Genomic DNA, 23,945 nt, shown 5'->3' on the forward strand with positions numbered 1-23,945 from the left:
GGGAGTCAGGTTCTGTACTAACACCCAGTAGCAGGCCTACTACTTTCCTTGGTCAGTTGGCAACTTGGGGGTTTCCTTAGTTACTGTGGTAGCTGTTTAGTGGCACAGGCACACCAAGTCTTTTCAAGAACTTTGCAGACCTTGGTTTCTGCAGAGATTTTGTTCATAATTATGGACTGCGTGGTTTTTGATGAAAGCTGTCATTCCACAGAAATCACAGGAATACTAATGAAGTGCAAAGTTATGAATATAATTTATTTTTAGTAAGCTTTATGTATTTTTTTGCTTCCTTGAAGACATTCTATTTTCTTACTGCTAAATTTTATTGTTGCAATAATAATGATGATGATGATGATGATGATGATGATGATGATGATGATAAAACCACAAATAAATAAAGTTTTTTTTAAAGGTAACTAAAAGGATGTAATAATGTCCAAATCTGCTAAACCTTTTCTGACAAAAGTTGAAAAATAAATTTGCACCTCCCGTATAGGCTGTGGAATGTAAGTAAGGATAAGAATATAAACCATTTGGGAGACCTGCAATTGTAAACCATATTAAATTAAACTTAAATTGAAAATTACCCTCCTGCCATTCCTAAGATATTCCCTTTTATGGTTATAAAGGGGGATACCTGCTAAGTAGTAGTAACCTAGCTATAGATGGATATTACCTGGTAACTTAAATGGATAACTTCCAGAAGATGAAATGCTGCTTCTGAAAAAGCTTGGAAAACAATTTCTTGCTAACATTGTGGGATTTGTGAGCACACTGAAAAAAATTGTTTCAACATATGTGACCAAATATGTCAGTGACTGGCATATCTATAATGGAATGTGGGAATGACCTTGGGAGACAGGACGGAGACCTGCAACCTAAGCAATGATTTGATAAGAGGCAACTCAGTCCACAGGTGGGGAAAAAGCATGGGAAGTATTTCAGAAAGGTTAGGGGGGAGGGGGGAGAAAAGCAGGGAAGGATGGGTCCTTGGGTGCCGGTTCTCCGATCCCACAGAGTGATTGCTGCATAGGATCAGAGAACTGGGAGTAGAAGACCTTTGAGTCTGCTGCTGCCTGTACCAAAAGCGTTTTCTGCCCAGGCTTCTTGTGCAGACAGAGCCGCTATGCACAGGGGTATCTGCAGAGTGTGGTAAAAAAAAAAAGTGGCTGTGATGGTGCAATCAAAGCTCTACCTGTGTTTTCATGTGGTTCACAGAAGTCCTCAATCATTTCTTTCAGACGGACATTTTTGGATTCAAGGCCATATTCAAAATAAAGATGATCTATTAACTTTGGGTGATCCCTCTGAACAGTGATATGCTTCAGTGGAAATTTTCTTGGTGGTTCTTTTCTATTGGAAAATGGTGTGCCTAATTTTAAAATTCATTATGGCAACTCATGCTTCCCCATACGCACCACTTTCTTTTATTTCAGGTATTAGCATGGAGTTAAATTATTGTTATAATAATGCTGAATTAAACATTTTTTGTGGGGGAGGGCTTTAACAGTTGTCAGGAAGAAGAGATTCCAGATGACCTACATGTGATAATGTCCCTCCTGAACCGCAATGCAATGTCCGATAGAGATTAAGATGTCGGATGTAGTTCTAATTTAGCTTTGGAAGCTTAATTTTGGTCCAATCAGTAGCTCTTAGTCAAAATTACCTCACAGGGTTGTTGTTGTGGGGAAAATTTGGAGGCGGGAATACTATATATGTTGTCTTGAGCTCCTGAAGGAAAACCAGAACATCAATTTGCTAACAATATTCATAATATATAATTTACATTATATTAAATATATTATTTTATATGTAATAATAAACATAATAGATAATAATTCACGAGTCTAGTTGCTAGCAGTCATTTCCTTTCCCAGAATGCTGGGACCATTAGAACTATAGAACTTTAGTACTGATAGTGTTGTATTACTTATTTTTTTTATGTTTAAATTCATGGTGTTTGTGGGGATGGTTCTTTTAGGTATTTTGTTTGTACATGTTATCTTTTTCTGGTCATAACTTCATTGGCACAAGAGCACATGTGCTCAAAACTTCACCCATGCATCAAAACAAAACAAGAGCTGTAGGTTTTGTGGGGCACGGAAACCAAGCATATTCAGCTCCGTGTCTTGTGCTTGCTCACGAATCAGCCTCCAAGGGCCCTCTTTCACGTGCTCTTCCAGCCCCCTGTGGGCTGGGCAGAGCTCATGGAAGCTAGAGATCGGTATATCTCACCAACCCAGGCTGCATCAGCAGTTCCTAGAATGTCCTTCTGAGGAACTTCACAGTGGATGATGTTTTTGTCCATATATTTGGGATGATCTACAGCAGTGTTTCTCAACTTCAGCATCTTTAAGATGCGTGGACTTCAACTCCCAGAATTCCTCAGCCAGCAGGGTAACAAGGTAGCTTTGATTCAAATCAGTTTTATACCCGGCAGCTAATTTTATTAGAAAAGTTCCATTTTTACTGGTTGGATTTATTGTAGATCATGTTGATATGATTATTTAGGACAAAATTTGTATAAAACTACACTGAAGCCATGATTTAATAAGCAAAATACAGATTAACAGTGCATGTTGATTTGCTGTTTTTGAAGAAAAACGAAGGTTCTAGATTAGGGTTCCATTGTTTACAAAGCAGATGATCAGTTCAGAACTGTTGTTTTGTTTTTAAATTAAACAATTCAACATAAAATCAGATGCAATGTACATTTTCTAGATATGTTAATAGATGTAATAATGTGGTAGCTATGTAATATGCACAATTGGAGAGTCTCCAGCTTCACCATAAACAAGAGAAAGTATTTGCACAATATATAATGATAATATTAATTTCCTCTAAATGTGGTGATAGCCATGATTTTCCTGTTGCGTGGATTTTTGTTTTTAGTAGATGCATTTTGATATTCTCTAGAGGAGCATTAAGAAGATGCGGATCTCCTTTTTTCCAAGAAAGAAAACTCAAACCATTTCTAGTATTTTTGCTTGTGGGAAATTATGGGAACTTGAAACAAGCCTCTTAATCTTTTGTTTTTCACTCTGCAGCCACAAGAGGTGTTAGGATGAGAGATCATGCTGACTACTGCAGGCCAACTAACTTGCAAAAAAAACAAAAAATGGTCAAGGAGACACTCACTCAGTGAGGATTCAGTTAATTTTCAGAACTTGTTAATCAGAAAACCCTCACCCCTTCTTCTGTGATGCAAAGCTATTGTAGGCTATAGATTTTGAATGACACCATAATTGAAGTAGTTAGCCAGCAGTTAGAAAATACTTGCCCAAAGTTACTTTCTGATTTTTTCTTTTTTCCCTGAGTTGAATGTGGAGGCAAATTTCACATCACTCAATCATATAATGGAGAAGCATCCTTCTCGCCTTGGGCTAACCCCGCTAATTGCCTCCCTTCCCTCTGCTCTCAGTCACCCAAGATTTCAAGATGAGATCTTTCTTCCTAGCCAGACTTTTCAGGTTTGCTTCCCATTCTTTTTCTAAGCCCACAGGTGTATATTGCTTAACCTCAGTAAATGCCCTTTGCGGAAAGGCAACATTTAATTGCATGTTCATTTACATTTCTCATTACAAATACCCAGAACTGTCACACCTAAAGGAAACACAAAAGGCCCCCTTGCATGTGTGCCAAATAATATTTATTGCAACTGATTAGATACTGTGTCTTATCACACTGAGTCATACTATGATTCATAAATATCAAAGTGGGAGGAAACAAAGGTATTTCCAAAAGAAATCTGAGGCTTTAAATAAAAGGACCATCCAGATGCAGCAGATATGCAACCCAAGGGGTGCCAATTCCAGGAACATCACCCCTGTGCCCCAATTCATAGGCTTCTTGGCCTTTGTACAGGGCCATTAGAGGCATCATTGGCAGATCTCATGAATAAATGAGTAAGAGCTCCCTTGTGGAGTGAAAGTCTACACTTTGTATGATTGTTTGTACCCATATTTGATCCACAAATCACCTTTGCCTTATTGGTACCGTCCACAAAAAGATGCTGAATTGTTTCAATGATGCCTCTGCGTGGTCTCAAGCAGGGCTGGTATCAGCATAAAGCATTCCCAACAAGATTCACTGATGATGCCTGTCTGTGTCCCCCGGATAAAACGATTCTGACAATCTGATCAGAGAGCTGTTTAAATGCCTTGGGTCATGCTGCATCCGTATTTGCTCTTACTCACCTTACCAGGAGCCCCACGTGAGGTATTCTGCCAACAACTCTCTCCTGACCTGGACGCCAATCTCCATCTCAATGAAGTCAAACACCCTTCAGCTGGAAGACCAGAAGTGGGTGCACTGGACCAAAGATGACCATTGGAGGCTAATGTCTAACAAACAAGATGGTGTGGCTATTTGTGGGGACCGCTGCTCCTGTGCCACTCTCTACTATGTAACAGAGTTATATTTCCGTAAGGTTAGAATTCAGCACCATTTCACTCAGAATCAAACTTTTCCTCAGGGAATACAGGAATACCAACTTTTCACTTACCCTAATAGACTCATGGAGTTGGAAAGAGGAATGGGAGGAAAATTGTGTTCCATTGTCCTTGACACAATGCCTCACCCTTCTCTCTCCCTCTCTCCAGTGGCTGGAAGCAGCAGATATAATATTTCTTCATTCCCAACAAACTTATACTGGCTGCTAACTAATCACAGGAGCACTGAGGGCCAGCACATCTATTACATTTTCCAGGATATTGTTATCCGTTTCCTAGCAACCACTATAACAGATGTAAAGCTTTGTTGTTTCAGAGACTTAAAAACTCACAGGGAAGTGTTCATGTAATCTGCTTAAATTGGAGAAGGTAACTATTGTATTCTGCCATCCATAATATTTTAACCTTAACCCCATGTTATGTGGTGTAATGAAGAATCTGCAAAGAGGCATCTGCTATTGTATAGAGACACAGGATGAGAACACCCATCATGAAACAGAAGGATCAGGTAAGCCATTAGTCTCTCATACTGAAATCAGTTATGCATAGGTTATGGGCATAGTGTTGGTATGAGAGGGAATTAGACATAGTTAGTGCCAAGCTCATACATTCTCAGCAAACATTTCTCAGAGAATAGTCCTCTTGACTCACCTCTTAGAAAAAGTCAGTCACCGAGAAATGTCTCTAGATTATTTTTTGCACTGATACTTTCCACTATTTTTTTTTTCTTACAAATACAAGAGTGTCTGCAGAGGTGGTGTGTGTGTATAAAAAAGTGAAGATGGTGGCCACAGCCACGTAATTGGAGCTTTGTTCTTTTATTATATATGTTGGGCATGCAGCACGTATTAAAAAGGGTGGGGATCACACAGTTGCAGCTGCCATGCTCACTTTTTGGATGAATCCTCCTCCCCCTCCCCCCCCCGCAAAAGATGCTCCAGTTCTGCCACAAGCTGCTGAAAGCCTTGCATCAACAAAATTCCTCAACTCCATTGCAAAGAAAATCCTGTTGCAGGCAAAAGATGAGAGAGAGAGAGAGAGAGAGAGAGAGAGAGAGAGATTAGACAGAGAGACAGAGAGAGAGAGAGAGAGAGAGAGAGAGAGAGAGAGAGAGAGATTAGACAGAGAGAGAGAGAGAGAGAGAGAGAGAGAGAGAGAGAGAGAGATGATAGAGGGGGGAATTATAGAACATCACATGCTTTTATAACTTGACAGTAGCAACTGGACTGTATAATTAATAACTAAAGTAAGTCTTCAGCTGTTAAGATTTGTGACATAATCACTGGGAATGGAGAAAACCTAGCAAGAAAACAGGAGAGAAACCTACTTTAAACTAAAAATACATTCTCACACCTTTAACAGCTATTATAATAGTATTGTGTCACATTCTGTGGTTGGGCTCAGAGTGGGAAAATTCAAATCCCCATGCAGCCATGAAGCTCAATAGGAGGTCTGGGACCAGTCATGACAGCCAGTGTGGTGAAGTAGTTAAGGCGTTGGACTGGCATTAGGAAGACCAAGGTTCAAATTCACCCTCGGCCATGGAAACTCTTTGGGTAGTTTTGTGCCAATTTCTTCTTCACAGCTTTGTTGTGTGGAAAATTAGAAGGGGGGAGGACACTCTGCTCTGCTTTGAGATCCTGAATGTAAGATGTGATATATATCAAAGATATACATAAATAAAATTATATAATGTGATATGTAATTTTACCTCTGTGTTGCTTTGTGTGAGATGGGCAGTTATACAAATGTGACAAATAAATAAATAAATAAAAATCTCTGAATGGGACATATTAATGGTTCAGTTCTATATGTATTTTCCTCATATATAACTTTTTGTTTGACTTTGAGAAAAACAAAGTATTGGTACGTCCCTGAGATAATTCTGGAAGTCTTCTAAAAACAAAGATCAACAAATCTTTGGGAAAAAAATGCCTCTAAGGACCAGTTCTTCTTTCTGGTCTTAAAGCCCTGCAAGTTCTGTGCCAAATACCAACATTTGAACAGCTGGACTAATTACACATGAAGCTGTTGGGTTTTTATCTGATTTTTTTTTTCTTGACGTGTGATTGCAGCAATTTATTTCAGCCATTGAAATAAATTGCAGGAGAGGAGCACCAATCTGTCCCTAGGAAGGAGAACACTGGAAGGGGAGGAGGTCCACAGAATCCTTGGTAAGCAAACAAAAAGGAGATTTTGGCAGGAGATGGTTCAGCCCAGAAGCAGAAGGAAGAGGAATTTTATTCGGAACTGGGTGGGAGCACAGAGGAATGGAAATGAAACCCAGACATGGGCTGCCCTGGGAGGACATCATGATGATAGCAAGGAGAACTGTTCGGTAAGGGAGTCCTACTGACTGTCAGGAAGGGATGGTTGGCTGGCTGGCTGGCTGGGGGCACTTCACTGGGTCAAGGTTGCTGTCTAAGAGAACAGCCTGCGGTTTCAGTGATTTTCTTTTCTGATTTTTATCCTTGCTGGAGAAAGACTGAAGCCCCTTCCCCCAGGTTTTGGCTCCAGGTAAAGCCACCCATGGCACCATGGTAACTGGACAATAGACTGGAATTGGAAGGGAGAATCCCACAGAGCTTGCTTGGCCATCTCAGCTCCTAAAAAACCAGTGATGGGCACCCCAAGACCACCGAGGGTAGAGGGAAGAAGTGCTGTACACACAATCCCTTTTGACAGGTAGATTTTTTAAAGCACTCAGTGGGCTTCCATTTAATCAGTATTTAATAAAATGAGCAAAACCAGCGAGATTTATTAATTGACTGATTATGTGCCATCAAGGTGTTGGCTCTTAAAGACCACATAGATAGACCTTCTCCAGGATGGTCTTTTCCCCCACCTGCTCCTTCAGGTTTTCTAATGGGCCATCCATTGCCACTGTAACTGAGTCCATGCATCTTGGTGTTGGGTCATCCTCTTCTTCTCTTTCCTCCCACCTTTCCCAGCATTATAGACTTCTCAAGGGAGCTAGGTTTTCACATAAAGTATCCAAAATAGGATAATTCGAGCCTGGTCATTTGTGCCTTGAATGAGAACACTGGATTGATTTTTCTATAATGCATTTGTTTTCTTGCCTATCCTCAGTCTTCACCTACACCAAAGTTCAAAACCATCAATATTCTTTCTATCCTACTCCTTCAAAGTCCAGCATTTGATTTCATAGAGCAACACAGCGAAAACCATTGTCTGCACAATTCTTATCTTTATAGTATGTGGATTTCCTGGTTTCACTCCTGGTTTCTTGTCAATATTTTTAGAAGTAGTCTGCCCTTGCCTTCTTCTTCTGAGAGTGTGACTGAGAGTGAGTGACTGGCCCAAAGAATGGCCGAGAGTGAGTGACTGGCCCAAAGTCATCCAGCTGGCTTTGTGCTTAAGGCAGGACTAGAACTCACAGCTTCTGCTTTTTAGCCCAGTGCCTTTAAACACTACCCCTAAACTGTATAACCCAGGCAAGTATATCACATTAGTCCTTAATATGAAAGCAACTATGGTACCAGAGAAGTGGAGGGTTCACTCAAAAGTACAATCCTCAAATCTCAGTGTTATAGGAGATAGATAGATAGATAGATAGATAGATAGATAGATAGATAGATAGATAGATAGATAGATAGATCAGCTCCCTTCTACAAAATGACAGACTCCCTACCAGACTTTTGCTAGCAAATACTGAGATATGATACATGTGAACAACTTAAAATTTTGAGAAACACTACACATGATTAAGCCTGGCATATTGTGATCAATTAGTAGTGCAACGTACGTCAACATTTTTTTATGTCATAAGCAAAATGCTAAAATGCCAAATGCATCAGTGAGTGGTCGATACAAAAACACGGTTAAACTTAAAATGATGTGTTGAAAGCTCCTCTTAGCTGGGTAGAAAAACCCACAGATTCTTCATCACATACAAATGAAACGACTTAATGTAATACAAATATTAAACACACAAATGTGAAATGTTAGTGCATTTGTGGCATTAAAGAAGTGAAAAAAAATAAGTATGTTCTCAGCAGCTTTTTCATCTAAGAAAGCTGTTGCAATGAACAGAATAACAATTTCAGTGTATTTCTCTTCCTCTAAATTCGCTCATGATTTGAATGGGGCGGATCTTCTTCTTAGCTGAACCTTTTCTGACGGCTGCATAGATTTCCTCTGGCTTCTCTCTCTTAATCAAAGGTTTCTTTTCGGGAGCCTTCATCCGCCACATCACCACAGGATGTCGTGGGCCAGCAGGACTCTGAATTCTGATAATCTTCGTGGAGGCGATGTACGACATCTTCACTGTCTGCACCACAGCATTCATCAGGTTTTTGGCAGCCTGAATCAGTGAAGTCACACTGTCTAACTGTAAGCAGAAACACAACTATTATAATCTCTGAAATCAGGCTTGTTGTTTCCTTTTGTACGCTGGATGCCCAGAACATAAATAGAGTTGGGTCAAAAATGGCATGCAATGCTGGATAACAGAAACGAATGGGGGGAACTTACTTTAATGAGGTCCACCTTAGAGTTTTTGAAAGTCTTGTTCACAGTAAACCTAAATGCAATAAAGTAACTAAAAGCAGCAACATCAAGTCACCAAATTTTCATACCAAATGTGAATTAGATTATACTTTTGTTCAAAAATAAAGTTGGACATCCTGTAATCCCAGATCCTTGCAATTTCAAAGATTTGTAATTTTGGCAAGACTAGCTCCCAACAAAACAGTATTGCTCAGATAGCAGTCAGGCCTTACCTGACGAAGACAGAAAAGATGAAATCATTGGAGATAGAAATAATCTGGAATCATGGTCTCTTATTTTATCTTAATGCCTGAGAAAATGTGTGAATGTATTACTTTCAGTTTGTGCTATGGGAAAAATGCAACTGTCCAAAACACATCAGGAATACTGATATATTTTTTTCTTCCTAGTGTTTTTCCCGCAGGTGCAGGGTCCACTTTTTTTCAGATCAACTGAATGTCGATAAATTGATTGCAACAGGAATTGACCGACTGGCTTGTTGCCCGGGCCTGACATCGGGAGCTGAGAGAGAGGGACTGGCCCAAAGTCATCCATCTGGCTTTCATGTCTAAGATGGGACTAGAACTCACAGTCTCCTGGAGCCTTAACCACTAGACCAAATCTATCAATTCAATTCACGGACTGGAAACATGAAGACAGAGAACTGGGTGATGCAGTGGGTTATTACATCGGCTGAACTGACCATGAAAACTCATGTCATAATACATTTGTCTTGAAGATTCCATATGGGTCTTTATTGTAGTTGCTGGAAATATAGGTGTTGTGTGCATTGTTCTCCAGGCGAATCCAATCAGAGGCTGGTATAGCTGTGTCAAATAGTTAAACAATAACGCCAGTCAGCAGTGTGTGTGTAATCAGTACAATTGCTGCTTATCTGAATAGTTATGTGTTTGCTGCTAGCCTGCTCTAATAGACCCATGTTCTACTAGGACTTTTGATCTGAGCCCTTGGCAATTTGCCAATATTTAGCTCTGTTGTTGTTGTTCAGTTGTTAAGTCGTGTCCGACTCTTCGAGACCCCATGAACCATATCGCGCCAGGCCTTCCTGTCCTATATTTAACTTAAATATATTCAAAATAACATGAATTTCTTTTAGTATAAGGGCCTTTAATACTTATTAGTGATGGTGAGATTCCTTTCTGATTGTTCAATATGGTCAATTGTTCAAAACAAGATGCTTGAGTAGATGGACTTTTGATCTGATCCAGTTAAATTCTTCTTGTGTACTTGGGCTAATACTTTTTATTATATGGAGGAGAGAAGGAATCCTGGAAGTGTTCTTAGTAAATAAGATATCAGTGTAAAATGAATCATTTAAGTGAGATGATTTGTAACACAGACTGCACAGCATTTGAACTGTATCATATTTCATTTTGTGTATAGCCCTCTAGGTGAATGTTAAATTCTTAAGCATTGCTTTCCTTGTATTATGGATTCCACCTACAGCTTAAGCTTCCTGTGTTGTTATTTTACATTGGAAAATTGGAAAAAGGATAAATATACTGAAATGCATATTGCTGACTTGAATGAATAATTTTCAAGTTTCCAAGAGTCTCTATGCTCATATTTAATTACAAGGTTGACAATTTCAATTTAGAAATGCATTTCCACTTCAAATTCTTTTAAATAATGCCATGTACTTGGATTTATATTTTCCCCAACCCTCACCTGTGAACACACGCACATACACACATTGAAAATAAACCTGATTATTCTGATCATCTTTTGAAGTTTGGTGGAAAAAAAGTGATACAATGTGCAGCTTCTTGACATAATTCATTTCAAAAATCACTAAGTGTAGAACTGAGAATGAGAACACCTTATGCTGATTTGAAAATATATTATCAAGATTCTTTTTGTACTGCTTGAAAAATTGCAAGGGGATGATTCTTCTGCTGCCTTGTGACCCAAAGCAGAGCAAACATGCCCAGGAATCACTGCAAGCAGGGATGACTCCAACAGCAGGCTACAGCAGATCCTTCCAAATATGTATCATTATAATTTATTATGGGTCTTTAGATTTGGAAGAAGACTCATTTTTTTATGCCTGCAAATGCTAATTTGAGCCCTTCAGAAGCCTTGTGAACCCTTGGCTTACTTCCTGGTTAGGAACTAGACTGGGCAGGACCACAGAAGGGCAGCAGCAGAACCATGTCCCCCACAGGTTTGCTTCTTCCACAATACCGTCCATTGCATAGTAAGGCAAATCTTCATTGTATTATTTTAATATCCTTGTTATGAAAAAAAGAAAGAAAAATGCAAATCCTCAAAATTTCATTCTATAAAAAATCATTTGGCCTAATTTTAAATAAATCATTAAACCTTGACCACATGAAATAATATTCATCAGTGTTTCCACTGTATTGTCGAAGTGCCAATTTGTAAAAGGAAGTTATTACATATCTCTAGCCATCACTGTAAATACAGAGTAAATCTTGTATTTCCAGCATTGAATAGTTCCTTTCTTTACTAACCCGCCTGCCATAATATAGCTATAGTTTTTTTACATAAAGATATTCCAAAATTTCAGTATGTAATTTAAGCACATTCACAATCTTTAAACCACAATGATCTTTGCAATACCACTGAAACAATTTTGTGAATATCAGTTCAGAGTAGGATGTTAATTTTAAAAAGCTCGAATTGCAGAGTAGCTGTTCCCTCATCTATACAGGAGTCCTTGTTTAGCAACCACAATTGAGACTGGCAACTTGGTCATTAAGCCAAATGGTCATCAAGTGAAACCACGACTGCGCTTATGATCATATTTCAGCTTTCCTTTGTTTTACAGACCTGCGAAGTTTGTAAAAAGTTATTTTTTCATCACCGTTGTAACTGCAAACAGTCATAAAGTGAGGTAGTTGCTAAATGAGGACTACCTGTAGTGCACTTGCAATACTGTGATGTTGGCAAGCAAGCCCTTTTGAACATTCTCTGAGGAGTGTGAAAGACATGGATAAGAAACTTTTGTTGAATGAAATTGACCTTAGGATCCTAGGAGAAATACATAGTATTTTAAAAACCTTCTCCCATTGATTAACAGATTTAATACAGTATATAACCAAATCCTCAATAGCATTCTTTTGCTCCATCAAGCTGGCCATCACTGACTACACTACCTCCTAGCCATGCCTTGGGGTGGTTTTTTCTTTTCCTTTGGTTCTAGTGGACAAAAGGACTAAGCACCAAAGGCCAGGCCTCCTTCTCACCCAGTGCTTGAATGGAGCCCTGTGGCCTAGTCTGTGGCAAGGAGGTTCAATCTCAGAGCTGACGCTTGAAACTCGCGTTCCAAAACCTTTGAATTCTGCTGCAGCCATAGCTTGTACTTCCAGGATACATCATTACTGAAAATACTGTTCAGAACTTTTGTGCAATAATAGTAGTCTGGTATAAGTGGAGATAGAAGATAGATGAGAATTGTTCAGTCTCCTCCCCACCTCCCCAACCCCCTCCCCGACACACATAAATATTATTTGTTTGTATGAAAAATCTCTTGCGAAGGCTTCTGCTTTGTAACCCTTATCAGTGGAGATCAATCTAGCTGCTATTTTAAGTTCCCTTTTAATTACTTGTTATTGGCCTCTATGTATGACTGTTTTTATTATATCAAACTTTAATATTAGTTTAATATTTGCCTTTCCTTTTTACTTTGAAGTATTTTATTTAGAACATACTGTATCTCTTCTCATTAAAATAAATGCGTGGCTTGGAAAACACTTATCATGATTCCAATATAATAATGAATAAAAGCCGTGCAACAATGCAAAATCATAAAACCAACCATTTAAATAGTAAAAGGACAGCCAATAAAGCAACTAAGTAAAGGCCAATACAATAAATACAGTTTCAGTTTCTGGTAAAAACTCCATTTTGCTTACTCTACTAGTTGAGCATCACTAGAGGAAATACCCACATCTAGCGCAGCTGGATGAATTTTGCGTAGAAACTGCCCTAAAAATGTATTTCACCCTTTTTCTTTATTCTTTCCCTTTAAAAAAAAGTCTGAAAGCAAAAACAGATAATAATGCACTTTCCAGTCAGGCTTCCCATGGAAATTAGCGTGAGCTGTTGGGGCTATATAGCCCATCTCTGGTTTTAATTCATCCTCTGGGCACTTCGACTGCTTGATGGGCATTGCTCTACTACGTTGTACTTCATGTTCTAATGTGAAACCCACACGCTCAAGGCAATGTTCACTTAGATATTTTGCTTTGTTTGGCTGTTTCAGCTATTTTCTAGAGTTTCCTCAAGGCCTTCTACCCCCTTAAGTATGAAAAACTGATGAAGTAAGAACCCCCTTAAACGTATACTTGATCGAATATTTCTTTTGAGAGCCTAGACATTTATCTTCATCAGTTAGAAGGGCATATGTGTTTATAAGTTATGGCTTTTCTGCTTCCAATATCAAAGACAAGAAATTATCGCATGCATTCAAAAGGGGAGAAAAAACCTGATTTATACAAGTTTGGCACTTCAGGACTAGAAATAGGTTTATTTAATACCTTCTAACATTGAAACAGCATCATAGCCTTTCTGGAGTTATATGGCTACAATCGTTGCGGATGGTGCTCAAGGGAATATGAGAGGACAAGCCCCTGCTTTCAGGCGCTTACACTCCAAAACTTACACAACGGAATCAAAAGAAGAAAGCTGAGAAAGATTTGACTATTTCACTTACACATGCTTAGGTGGAAAGGACTTCCAATAGAAGACTCCTAATCCAAACATTCAGAAGTCGCTGCAAAGCTCTTTTGTTTTTCCTTCTTTGAGATACTTTTTTCCAGGAATGAAAAAAGACACAGCACCAGGCAGACTGCGCAGAATTTTAAATGGAAAACAGCATGGCTTAGGCCCAGCCTCTCCATAACATTTGTGTGAATGAGGCAGAACAACTGCCCAATAAAAGCTTGGCCTGAAATTGCTCTGGAGTTAATTTCAAAGAAATTGGGTCAGATCATTATTGCAATATAATGAATTTAAGAAAATAACAATAGGAAACTTCTGTTATCTGGTTCTGTAATTTTGCCTTCATTGTCATCACTTTCACCCAACTGTAGAAAGAAGTCCTGCCTCTATAAAAAGATGGGAGACCACAAAGAAATCTTGGGGCTGTGTCCTGGACTGAAAAGTTTTTTTTGTTTTTTTGTTTTTTTAAATCCTGCAAGAAGGCAGTGGCAGTATTTCCATATTGTTGGAAACAAACAAACAAACAAACAAAACCCTATATGGACATGTCTACTAGAAGCTGAGGTCAGCTGAGGGAGAACTGACTTGAATTATCATCACCCTGTGACTCACATGAGGGCAACCCAACCAACATCTCTCTTGCTTTAGCATCAAATTTTGAATATACAGAATGTATTGTGCACTTCTTTATACTTGGATACCCTGTGGTATCCAACTTTATGGAGAATAGAAAAATGTAACATACCTACAGAAACAGGTAGTCTGCTGTTCATATTGGTAAACATGCATCCTCTAGGATATTTAACCTTAAACAAATAACTGAAAACTGTCAGAGAGCCAGCAGTATTGATCTTGCTTTAGAAAAAACTTTATAACAAGAATATGGGAAGTATTGGCATAATCTTTCATGCTTCATGTGCTCTGTGAACAGTCAGGAAACTTTTATCTTTACACGATTTGGGGGAAAAAAACCCAGCCAAACATTTTTAATCAATTCAAGTACTGTACCTAGTATCAAAGTGGTATTGAGTAATTATTGGTTCCAAAAGAAGGACAAAGTAACATCAGAGCATTTCAATTTTCTAGGAAACTCTGTTATAGATCTCAAAGTAGCTCCTTGGAAAAAAGGATCTTTATCAGCACAACTGAATGGAAGATTGCTGAACTCACATACCTCAAAAGGTTTCAGGGTATCTCAAAAGGTCTCAACAAACACATGGATTTTTAACATATTACAACTGAAAAGGTACTTTTAATCAGTGTCACAGGTAACCTACATCCTTGTAACCACTCTGAGTTCTGTCTTCCCCTCTCTCCCACCCGCCTCACCCCAATTTAAATCTCACATCAGTCCTGCCATTCCACTGTATCTGTAGATTATGTCTTTTAATAAAATTTGTTAGTTGGAAAAGGTGCTACCAGACTCCACCTGATTTTCAGTTCCAAAGCTGAATATGCAATATGGCAAAGGAAATTGTTTATGCAAAATTATCAGATTTGTGCTGTCTATATACAGTTATAATCCAATATTTTACTTTTCTAAATGTTGCAGTGACATTGACTTTGATGGATTTATGCCTCCCATATTTAGAGACACAACATGGTGGCCAGGTTGACTCAACATTCCATAAGATCAAATTCCAATATCTGAATCTGAAAGTTACAGCATAGTTTTCCTGAATTGTTAAGCATACACGAGTAAGGAGAATTCTTGTTTACATGGATGAGAAACTGAAATTGTGAACCAGTATGGTAGAGAGGGCTGGTACACAAATGTTCAGTTTTGTTTTCTCCTATATGTGTTTGAAAAATGAAGTTTTTCTCCACCTTATGAAGAAAATTGTCAATTTTGTTAAACAGATAAAATTTCTAGGTGTGAATGACAAACACATTGAACAAAAGTGACATTTGTTGAAGAAATAGTGTTTGGTTCATAAGGGTAGCCCAGCTGGTGGCAGACACAGCTGTTATTGGTTGATGTAAAAAACAAAAAACAGGTTTGGACCTGATGATTTTTGTATGACAGACTACCAGGTAGTCCAAGGGTTGCAGGCTACACAGAAAGTTGAAAACCCATCATGGAAGAAGGCAGAGGAAAACCATTTCCATGTTGTTACCCAGAAAACTTCATGGAAGGGTTCATGCGATTACCAAGAGTCAAGCTTGCCTTGAGAAGTATTTCTATTTACCTTATCATAATGCCAACATATTTTCCAAGGTGACCAAGTCTTTTTCCCTCCCACCAACCCAATTCTTCTCCTTTCCTTCTTTAGGCTACTTTCTTTTCTATGTAATATACAAAATTTGGAATTACGGTCAAGCACTGTATTTCATACCAATATGTATTGTAGAAATTAGAACCCTTGGTGAAACAGGAATGAAGGGAATGCCAACAGGGGGGAAAATACAGGTTAAACCTGAAGCTCCCATTCTTGGCTTCAAACTTACAAAATAAGTTATTATTTTCACAAGTCTCCTCTCCCCAGGGATTCACAGGGTATGGCCAAAAAGCCAAGATGGTAATCACAATGGTGCAATCAAAGCTCTGCTTGATTTTTTTGTGGCTGCAATCTTGATTCCCCCCCCCCCCCCCGCCCGCCCATATCCTGTGAATACCCTTGCCTCTCTCCCAAATGTTTGATATCCAGTGATCTCTTACGTTTTTCAATATTTATATCAAAGGAATCTATTTCTCTAGTCAGGGCATGAAACATGAAGAGTGCTAGAAAACTAGAAAAATAAAGCCAGTGGATGGAAGGCTTTCTTTCCTACCATCTACGTTTTGCTCTCTAATCCATTACTGCAGCAGCAGAATATCTGACACTGAAAGGAAAATGGAGGGGAAAAGGACAGGCAGAAACCATTTAAGCAGATTCATGGAACTGAGCCTGGCAAAAATTAAGCAACTTTAAAACCAGTCAGAAAGCAAGTGTGCGTAACAAGGCAGCTCTGTGTTCAACCCATGCTGCAAGGGAAGCACTCTCACAAATGGTGGTGGAGTAGGGAAAATGACACCGTCCTCCCTGGAAAGGAATAAAAACAGCTGGGGCTGGAGCTGAGATGAAGACAATGTCATGAAGATTTATCATCTAAAATGGTATTGGGGCGTGTTCATGCCACTGTTAAGTTTGTGAGGACAACCTCTTTGTTACCTGTTAGCAGCTAGTGCTTTGCCTTTTATTTTGAACATATCTAAAACCTTCAGCTCATTCTAAGTTTTCACTTTCCTGATAGCACCTCTACACTTCCAGGCTACTATGGAGTAGGTAAGGACTGCTAGGAGCTAGCATTTGCTGCAAATATATGCCAGGATCTTTTCAGGCAGGAAGATAAAGCTGACACAAGTTGTGTAGATGACAGGTGCAAATTTCTGTCCACTCATCTTCACTTTGTCTTCTTAAGGGCAGTACCAATAAAAAGGCTTACATTTCTTCTTGTTCTCTTCTCAAGCTCTAATCTTAGCCAATTTTAGCCTCCTAGAGGGAAAAACTGTTAGAGATCCTATCTTAAATTTCCATGTTGAATTCACCTGGCAAAGTTTTGTTAGCTCCCTCTCTATTAGTTAATTCATCTTTGGAATCTGGCCTCCTTATATTCCTCTTACAGTCTCTACTTACTCAATTGGAAGCAGTCACTCAGTTGCCCAGATTGGACAATCAGTGATTTTCAAGATACATCCCTTGCAATAGCAGTTCTTCAGGAGATGATTTTTTTTTCACCTTTTACAGCTCAGCACACAATTGTTCAGCATACATAATTACAATCTTTTCTTCCTTCAGCTGAACTCTGGCAAATTCCTCTTTCCTCCTGTTCCCTCAGCCATATTTTAATGTTGCCTAAAATAACCTACTGTATTTAAGTTGTTCTGCCAATCTGAAAACCAGGATGGGGTGTGTGTGTGTGTGTGTGTATATTCATTCATTGAGCATGAAACTGAGCAAACTCAGGGAGGCAGTAAAGGACAGGAAGGCCTGGCGCAATATGGTTCATTGGGTCACGAAGAGTCGGACATGACTTAACAACTGAACAACAAAAAATATATATTCATAGTCTATTTGCTTAGAAAGCTACAAAGAAAATGTAGGATAGTGAAGGTCTATAGTGATCATTACCCAAGAGTTACCCATTTCACAATTCATATAATGAAAAAGGAACAGCTCTGTGATGTCTCACTAGAATCTCCAGCTCTACCTCTAGAAATGGTTGGCCACACAGTAATTGCCAGGTTAAAACAGAGCATCTCTAAAAGGAAGAAGAGAGAGAGGGGGGAGAGGGAGAGGGAGAGAGACCGGATTGTTAAGATTACAGAATGGCTTCATTTTACAACTGATTGTATTCCCTCTCTCTTTCTCACTTGTTCATTCACAAGATTTTTGTTTTGTTTTGTTTTTAATGTGTATATGTTCTAGGCAGCAAATTTTGAGACACTTTTTATAGAACTGTGACAACACAGTGGCAGGTCTACAGGAAGAAAGAGCATTCAGATGAAAGAACTTCTCTTATGATTTGGGTGACATTCTAGCCTTATAAAGATGATCATACCCTTTTCCTTCATTCATTTTCCTTCCAGCAAAAGCTCACAGGTCTGGTGATCACGTCTTAAACTCGAGCTCCTTAAACTCAGTTCTCAAAATCAGATATTAACTATGCAGCACTTCAGAGAGAAGGGAAATCTCCGTGTGTTAGTAGGCAAAGTAAAAGAACTGATACATGTATGTGTTTGTGGATGTCAGGGTATGTAATTGGGAAGAAGTGTAGAAGAAGATGGAAAACTCAGAATACCGAAAGAGCTGCCTGAAGTGATTTTCCCCCCCTTTTGCCTGCCAAATTGATTTTCTGTCCAATGTTCTCTTCTGTTTAGCAGTTCATTTGTCATTCTGCCAATGGGAGCATTTAGGATGATTATGAAAAGCTGCAGAGGTTATCAGTTTTCTATTTACCTTGCAGACTTATAAGAACTTTATTAGCGGAACCTGAAAGGTGGCTTGGAGGGGCAGAAAGAAGGCTGTTCTCAGCTTTGCGTTGTCACAATGGTTTCCAAGTATACTCAGCCCAGCTCCCTGACCACGCAGGGGATGCAAGCATGGGAAACAAGCGTGACTAGTTTCTCCCCCACAAGAGGAGCTGTGTAAGAACATTATTCAAGCGAGCACAAACGCATTGCAGCAACCCAGAACAGCAGAAAAAAAAGAAAAAGACCACCTATACAACATCTTCCAACAAAATGGATATCCACATAATTTTATCAAAAAGTGCCTGACCACTCAACCTACTACAACACAACCGACATAAGCTATGAAAAGGATCACACTGCCATACATCAGAAACGTCTCAGAAACCACCAACAGACTATTACAACCATATGGCATCTCTGTAGCACATAAACCAACAAAATCACTCCAAAATACCCTAAGTAAACCAAAAGACCCAGTAGCCCAAGAAGAAAAAGCAGGAGTCATCTAGAACATACAGTGTAAGGACTGTAACAAACACTATGTAGGACAGACAGGCAGAAGAGTAGCAAAGCACATCCATGAACACCAACCAGCAGTCAGAAGACATGGTGAAAACTTGTAAATCTCACAACACATGGACAGACTCAACCACAGTTTTAACTGGGAAATAATCAGCATTTTAGACCAAGCTAAATCCAAATATGCAAGAGAATTCCTGGAAGCCTGGTATTCAGACAAGGCAGCAATTAACAGACACATAGAGATTAACAGCATCTACAGTACATACTATTCAAAAGGACAGGAAGGCCTGGTGCAATATGGTTCATGGGGTCACGAAGAGTCGGACACGACTTAACGACTAAACAACACAATACTATTCAAAAGAGACAAAAGACCAGAAGATCTGTGGAGTCCTTGGGGTTCTCTGAGCTTGGTTCTTTTCTTGCAAATGTTTCATTACCCTGCTAGGTAATATCTTCAGTGCTAAAATGGGATGAGGTTTGCTCTCTATTTATCTGCTGTGGCCTGCTTTGCAGTGCTGGGGGGGGGGGGGGAGGTTCTGTTTTGCTCTTCTGGTAGTTCATTGATTAGCATATGTTGACTGCTTGATTGTGTGCCTGGTGGTGACCTTTGCTTATCTGGGTGATGATTGCTGGTAATTGAATGCTGGTGAGGAGATCTTCTGGTCTTTTGTCTCTTTTGAATAGTATGTAGATGATGTTTATCTCTATGTGTCTGTTAACTGCTGCCTTGTCTGAGTACCAGGCTTCCAAAAATTCTCTTGCATATTTGGATTTAGCTTGGTTTAAAATGCTGACAGTTTCCCAGTTAAAGCTATGGTTGAGTCTGTCCATGTGTTGTGAGATTGCACTGGCAAAGCAGGCCACAGCAGATAAATAGAGAGCAAACCTCATCCCATTCTAGCACTGAAGATGTTACCTAGCCGGGTAATGAAACATTTGCAAGAAAAGAACCAAGCTCAGAGAACCCCAAGGACTCCATAGTTTCTCCTTGCCCAGGCCTAATACAGGGCAGCATCAGCAAGCCTGCAAGGAAATGGCTACCTTCACATCTGTGCCATCCTTCACTCCATGAAGGATCGTAGCAAGGAGGAAGAGGTAGAAATTAATCATAAGGGGGTTTTATGGCAAGTAAATGCAAATACAAACAAACACTTCCTGTTCTGTGAAATGCTGCTACTACATTCTTGAGGTCAAGTTATTTTCCTTCATTACGCACAGTTTGTTTCCCAAAGTTGCAGAGCCAGAAGGAACGTGGTATGTCTTGCCATATTGCAGCTTGGCAATTTTGTCAAGGATAGCAGATTCTGTCACTTCATTGGCAAGATTTGTTTTCTCTAATGAATTTTCACGGAATAGATTCGCCAACTATTTATTACCCACACAATGACAGGAACCCCTAAAGCAAAGTTTCCTTTTTACATTTTTGGTCACTGGGGCAATTTGTCTATTTCACTTGAATATTTTTCCTGATGAGAATTATTTGCTTATTTAAAAGACACCGTTCCTGTGAATTCAGCTTGATTCCTGGTGATTTCATGGGTACAGTCCATTCTCTTGTAAGTTTTTTATGTTTTGTTGATATGTTTTGTTTCTCTGTTGTTCTTAATGTGTGTTCGGCTACCCAGAGTCACATCTGCAAGATCAGTAGTAAAATAAATCAATATAGCTTTATTGAAATAATACTGATCTGGATTGATATTGCCTTCTTCCACAATAGTGTGTGATTGATTGATTATATATTTATTTCCCAGTCAAGCAGTTCTGCTTTTTTTTGAAGAATTGTCAAAGTCTTTTTGACAGTTTGTTTTCAAAGAATTGTCAAAGCAGTTGCAAGATACACAATAATGTCACTTCAAATAAAAATCAGGATAGGATCATACATCTAAAACTTTTAATTACATTTGAGTATCATGTTTTTATTCTTTTATTCTGGCCCTATACTTTTGCCATGACACAAATCACCTTGCTCTGTGGCATAACTGTTCTGGCATACCGTGCTAACACAGTATCATTTTTTAAAACTTTTGAAGATCAAAGGACACTGTGCAATATTTCCTTGAAAAAAAGAAGACACACATATTATTGTTTCTTTTTTCAAAAAGGAAGCTAAAATTTATATTAAAATAAAAGCACATTCTTTACTCTCTCTTACATTTAATAAAAGGAAAAGTCCCCTTCAAGATGATCTCAACGCCCAGTGACTTCCCCATCACGCCCATGCAGTTTTCTTGGCACCAACATGGAAGTGGTTTGACACCACCTTCTTTTGCAATTTTTCTCAGCTTTTTGCTTAATCTTCAGCTCTAGGATCCCCCAATGCAGAGGTGTGATCTAGTTGATTTGGTCCAGCTTGAAACCCACAGTTTTTCTGCTTTCCAGACAGATCAGGAAGAAAAGTTTGTAGTGCATTTGACAAGGAGGAGATTTTGTATGCACAAAGACAGGGTCATATGCTGGCCGTTATGGACGGCCATTTTGTCCAGGTATAGTGGGAAAACTATATTAAAAGTATTGGGACTTAAGCACCCAAGAAAGAACTAACTTTTACCAATACCCTTTTAATAGATTTAAATGTGTATAATTGTAATCTATGGATGAAGATCTCTCCCAATTTTTATGTCCATACATATATTTTTTAAACTTAGTATACTTACACAATTGATAGCATCAACCAAGTTCTACACAGAAGTGCGGCCAGTGAGTTGAGAATAAATCTACAAAATTGTTTCAACCATCTGTATAGAAGTCAGCAATACTTAAAGGAGGGAGGGGAGTTAAACAAGGGGAAAATGCTTCTAGGCACTCTTCTTCCACTATTCACAGCCTTAAGTTCTCTAACTAAAGCAACCAAGACCAAACTGTTTTACTTACAGCAGATTTTGTGAGCTCAAGGTGAAGAGGAACTTCAAACCTGTTTGAAATTTAGGGGCGGGTGGTACTGCAAAATTTGAGAACTTGCCTCACTGGCATTGTTTTGACTTGCCATCTTTTTTATCTTGGTTGAAAGAACTACAGCTTCCTTTTTAAAGATGGATTAGTATATCCTGATTATTAAGTACAGTACACTTTGAAAGGTTACATGAGAAATTAGTGCTAGACCTGGTTGAGGCTACGTCAGCCAATCCCTCTGTGCTGATGCTCTCACATCCAAGTACTTAGCTTTTCAAAGGCTGCTTCTATCTCCTGGGCCTTATACTGTAGGAAATATATACATGCACACAGACACACACAGACACACAAATATGATGGTTCATTTCATCAATATCTGGATAGAGATTTGTTAATGAAACTTTACAAATAACATCCACACTAACTGAGGAATAGCTAGTTACCCAATGCTTCAACATAGTGAAGAGGAAGCTGCTCTCACAACTTGAGATAGACCAACTACATGTCACATCCCAGACTCAAGAAGACCCAGAACAACAACTGGATATGCAGCCAACACCTGAAGCTGGAATGTCACTGCCATCCCTTCCATTACAGAGCATAGCAGCTGATATGAGGCATAAGATCATGGATAAACTAGCTACAGTCAACCCTCAGGACCGATTACCAAGGCTCAGTACCATCAGATAGTATGCTAGAAAATGCCAATACAGCCCTCATGACAATCCCTACTACCACCATAACTCAAACCAATGAACTGGTATATGTTACAGCCACTGTAATCCTGGAGATGCTTGGCTACATGATCAAGAAGAACAGTAGTACCTCCCCCCCCCTGCCCCCCAGAAAACAAGGTTGGAGGCTAAGATTAAGGCAACTTGGAGAGAAATTAGCTGGTGGAACTACAGAAGGGTGTTGTCAGGCCCAGCCCAAGAACAACAGTGAAACAGTCCAGTTGATTAAAGTTCCTTTATTTGCTTACACTTTATAGATAGAATCTTGCCAGAGTAAATGTGATGGACTGGAATGGAGGAAGGGGGGTGAAAACGGTGCTCTCGTCTCCAGAGCAACGCTCTGGAGATAAGCGGAGAAAGCTGGCGCATCCCTAAACATTCCAGAAGATAGTGAATAGCTGTGCTGGGAACTAGTGCTCAGTCTGTAAAGATTTCTGTAAACAGGCGCTGGCTAATAAACCTTGCTGATTGAACCTGCATGGTCTCCAGGAGTTCTTTGGGCTAGGCCTGACAGTAAATCTATACTACTGCAACCAGTGGATACACCCTGGGAGATTCTAGGGAGTGGCTATCCTGAACCTCTTTCACTTCTCACACTCCCCCTGTGGACTGTGTTGTCTTTTGTCTCCTTTCCCTTCCTGGAATGCACCCCCTCCTTCCTGATAGCTTTGATCTCTCATATCACCCTCCTGTCATAGATACTTTCCACCACAGGTGTAAAGATTAAGAATAAGAATTGGTTACTGAAAAAATACATGGGCCTGACTCCATCTGAAGCCCTAGAGACTGCTAAACAAAGGCTCACAGCACTGGCTACCAGGCTAAGGAGATACACTAGAGAAGTAGAGGCCAAGAAGATGAATGCCCTGTTCCCCAAAGAACCATCCAAGGTGTACTCCCAACTGCAGTTCCACAACACAGTAACAGCAGAGCCACCAACAGCAGAAACTGAACAGTACTGTAAGAACATATGAAAGAGAAGACACATAACTCCAGTGCAAAGTGGCTGCAGGACCTGAAAGCAGACCACAGCAATCTCTGTGGTTGAGAACATGAAGAGTTGGTCAGCACCTGGGCCGGACATGATCCACACCTCCTGGCTAAAGAAACTAACAGCAGTGCATGAATGCCTAGCCACATAGATGGACCAGCTGCTAGCAGCAGGCTCCCACCCAG

The 23,945-nt window shown here is 39.5% G+C and overlaps 1 protein-coding gene across 4 annotated transcripts in view; it reads right to left on the reverse strand.

Moving 5' to 3' along the window:
- Positions 1 to 3,632: 3,632 nt before the first annotated feature.
- Positions 3,633 to 23,945, reverse strand: part of CTNNA3 (catenin alpha 3) — a 703,663-nt gene continuing 683,350 nt past the window's right edge. For all 4 annotated transcript variants that reach the window (XM_088144299.1, XM_088144300.1, XM_088144298.1 and 1 more), the window contains one exon: positions 3,633 to 8,802. In XM_088144299.1, the coding sequence (XP_088000425.1) occupies positions 8,515 to 8,802 (288 nt within the window). In that variant the 3' untranslated portion in view covers positions 3,633 to 8,514. The remainder of the gene's footprint in view (positions 8,803 to 23,945) is intronic.

Source organism: Python bivittatus, unplaced genomic scaffold (genome assembly GCF_059951505.1).
Source record: "Python bivittatus isolate LINGU-HERP-01145 unplaced genomic scaffold, Pbiv_v1 ctg000400_np1212, whole genome shotgun sequence".
NCBI classification, from domain to species: domain Eukaryota; kingdom Metazoa; phylum Chordata; class Lepidosauria; order Squamata; family Pythonidae; genus Python; species Python bivittatus.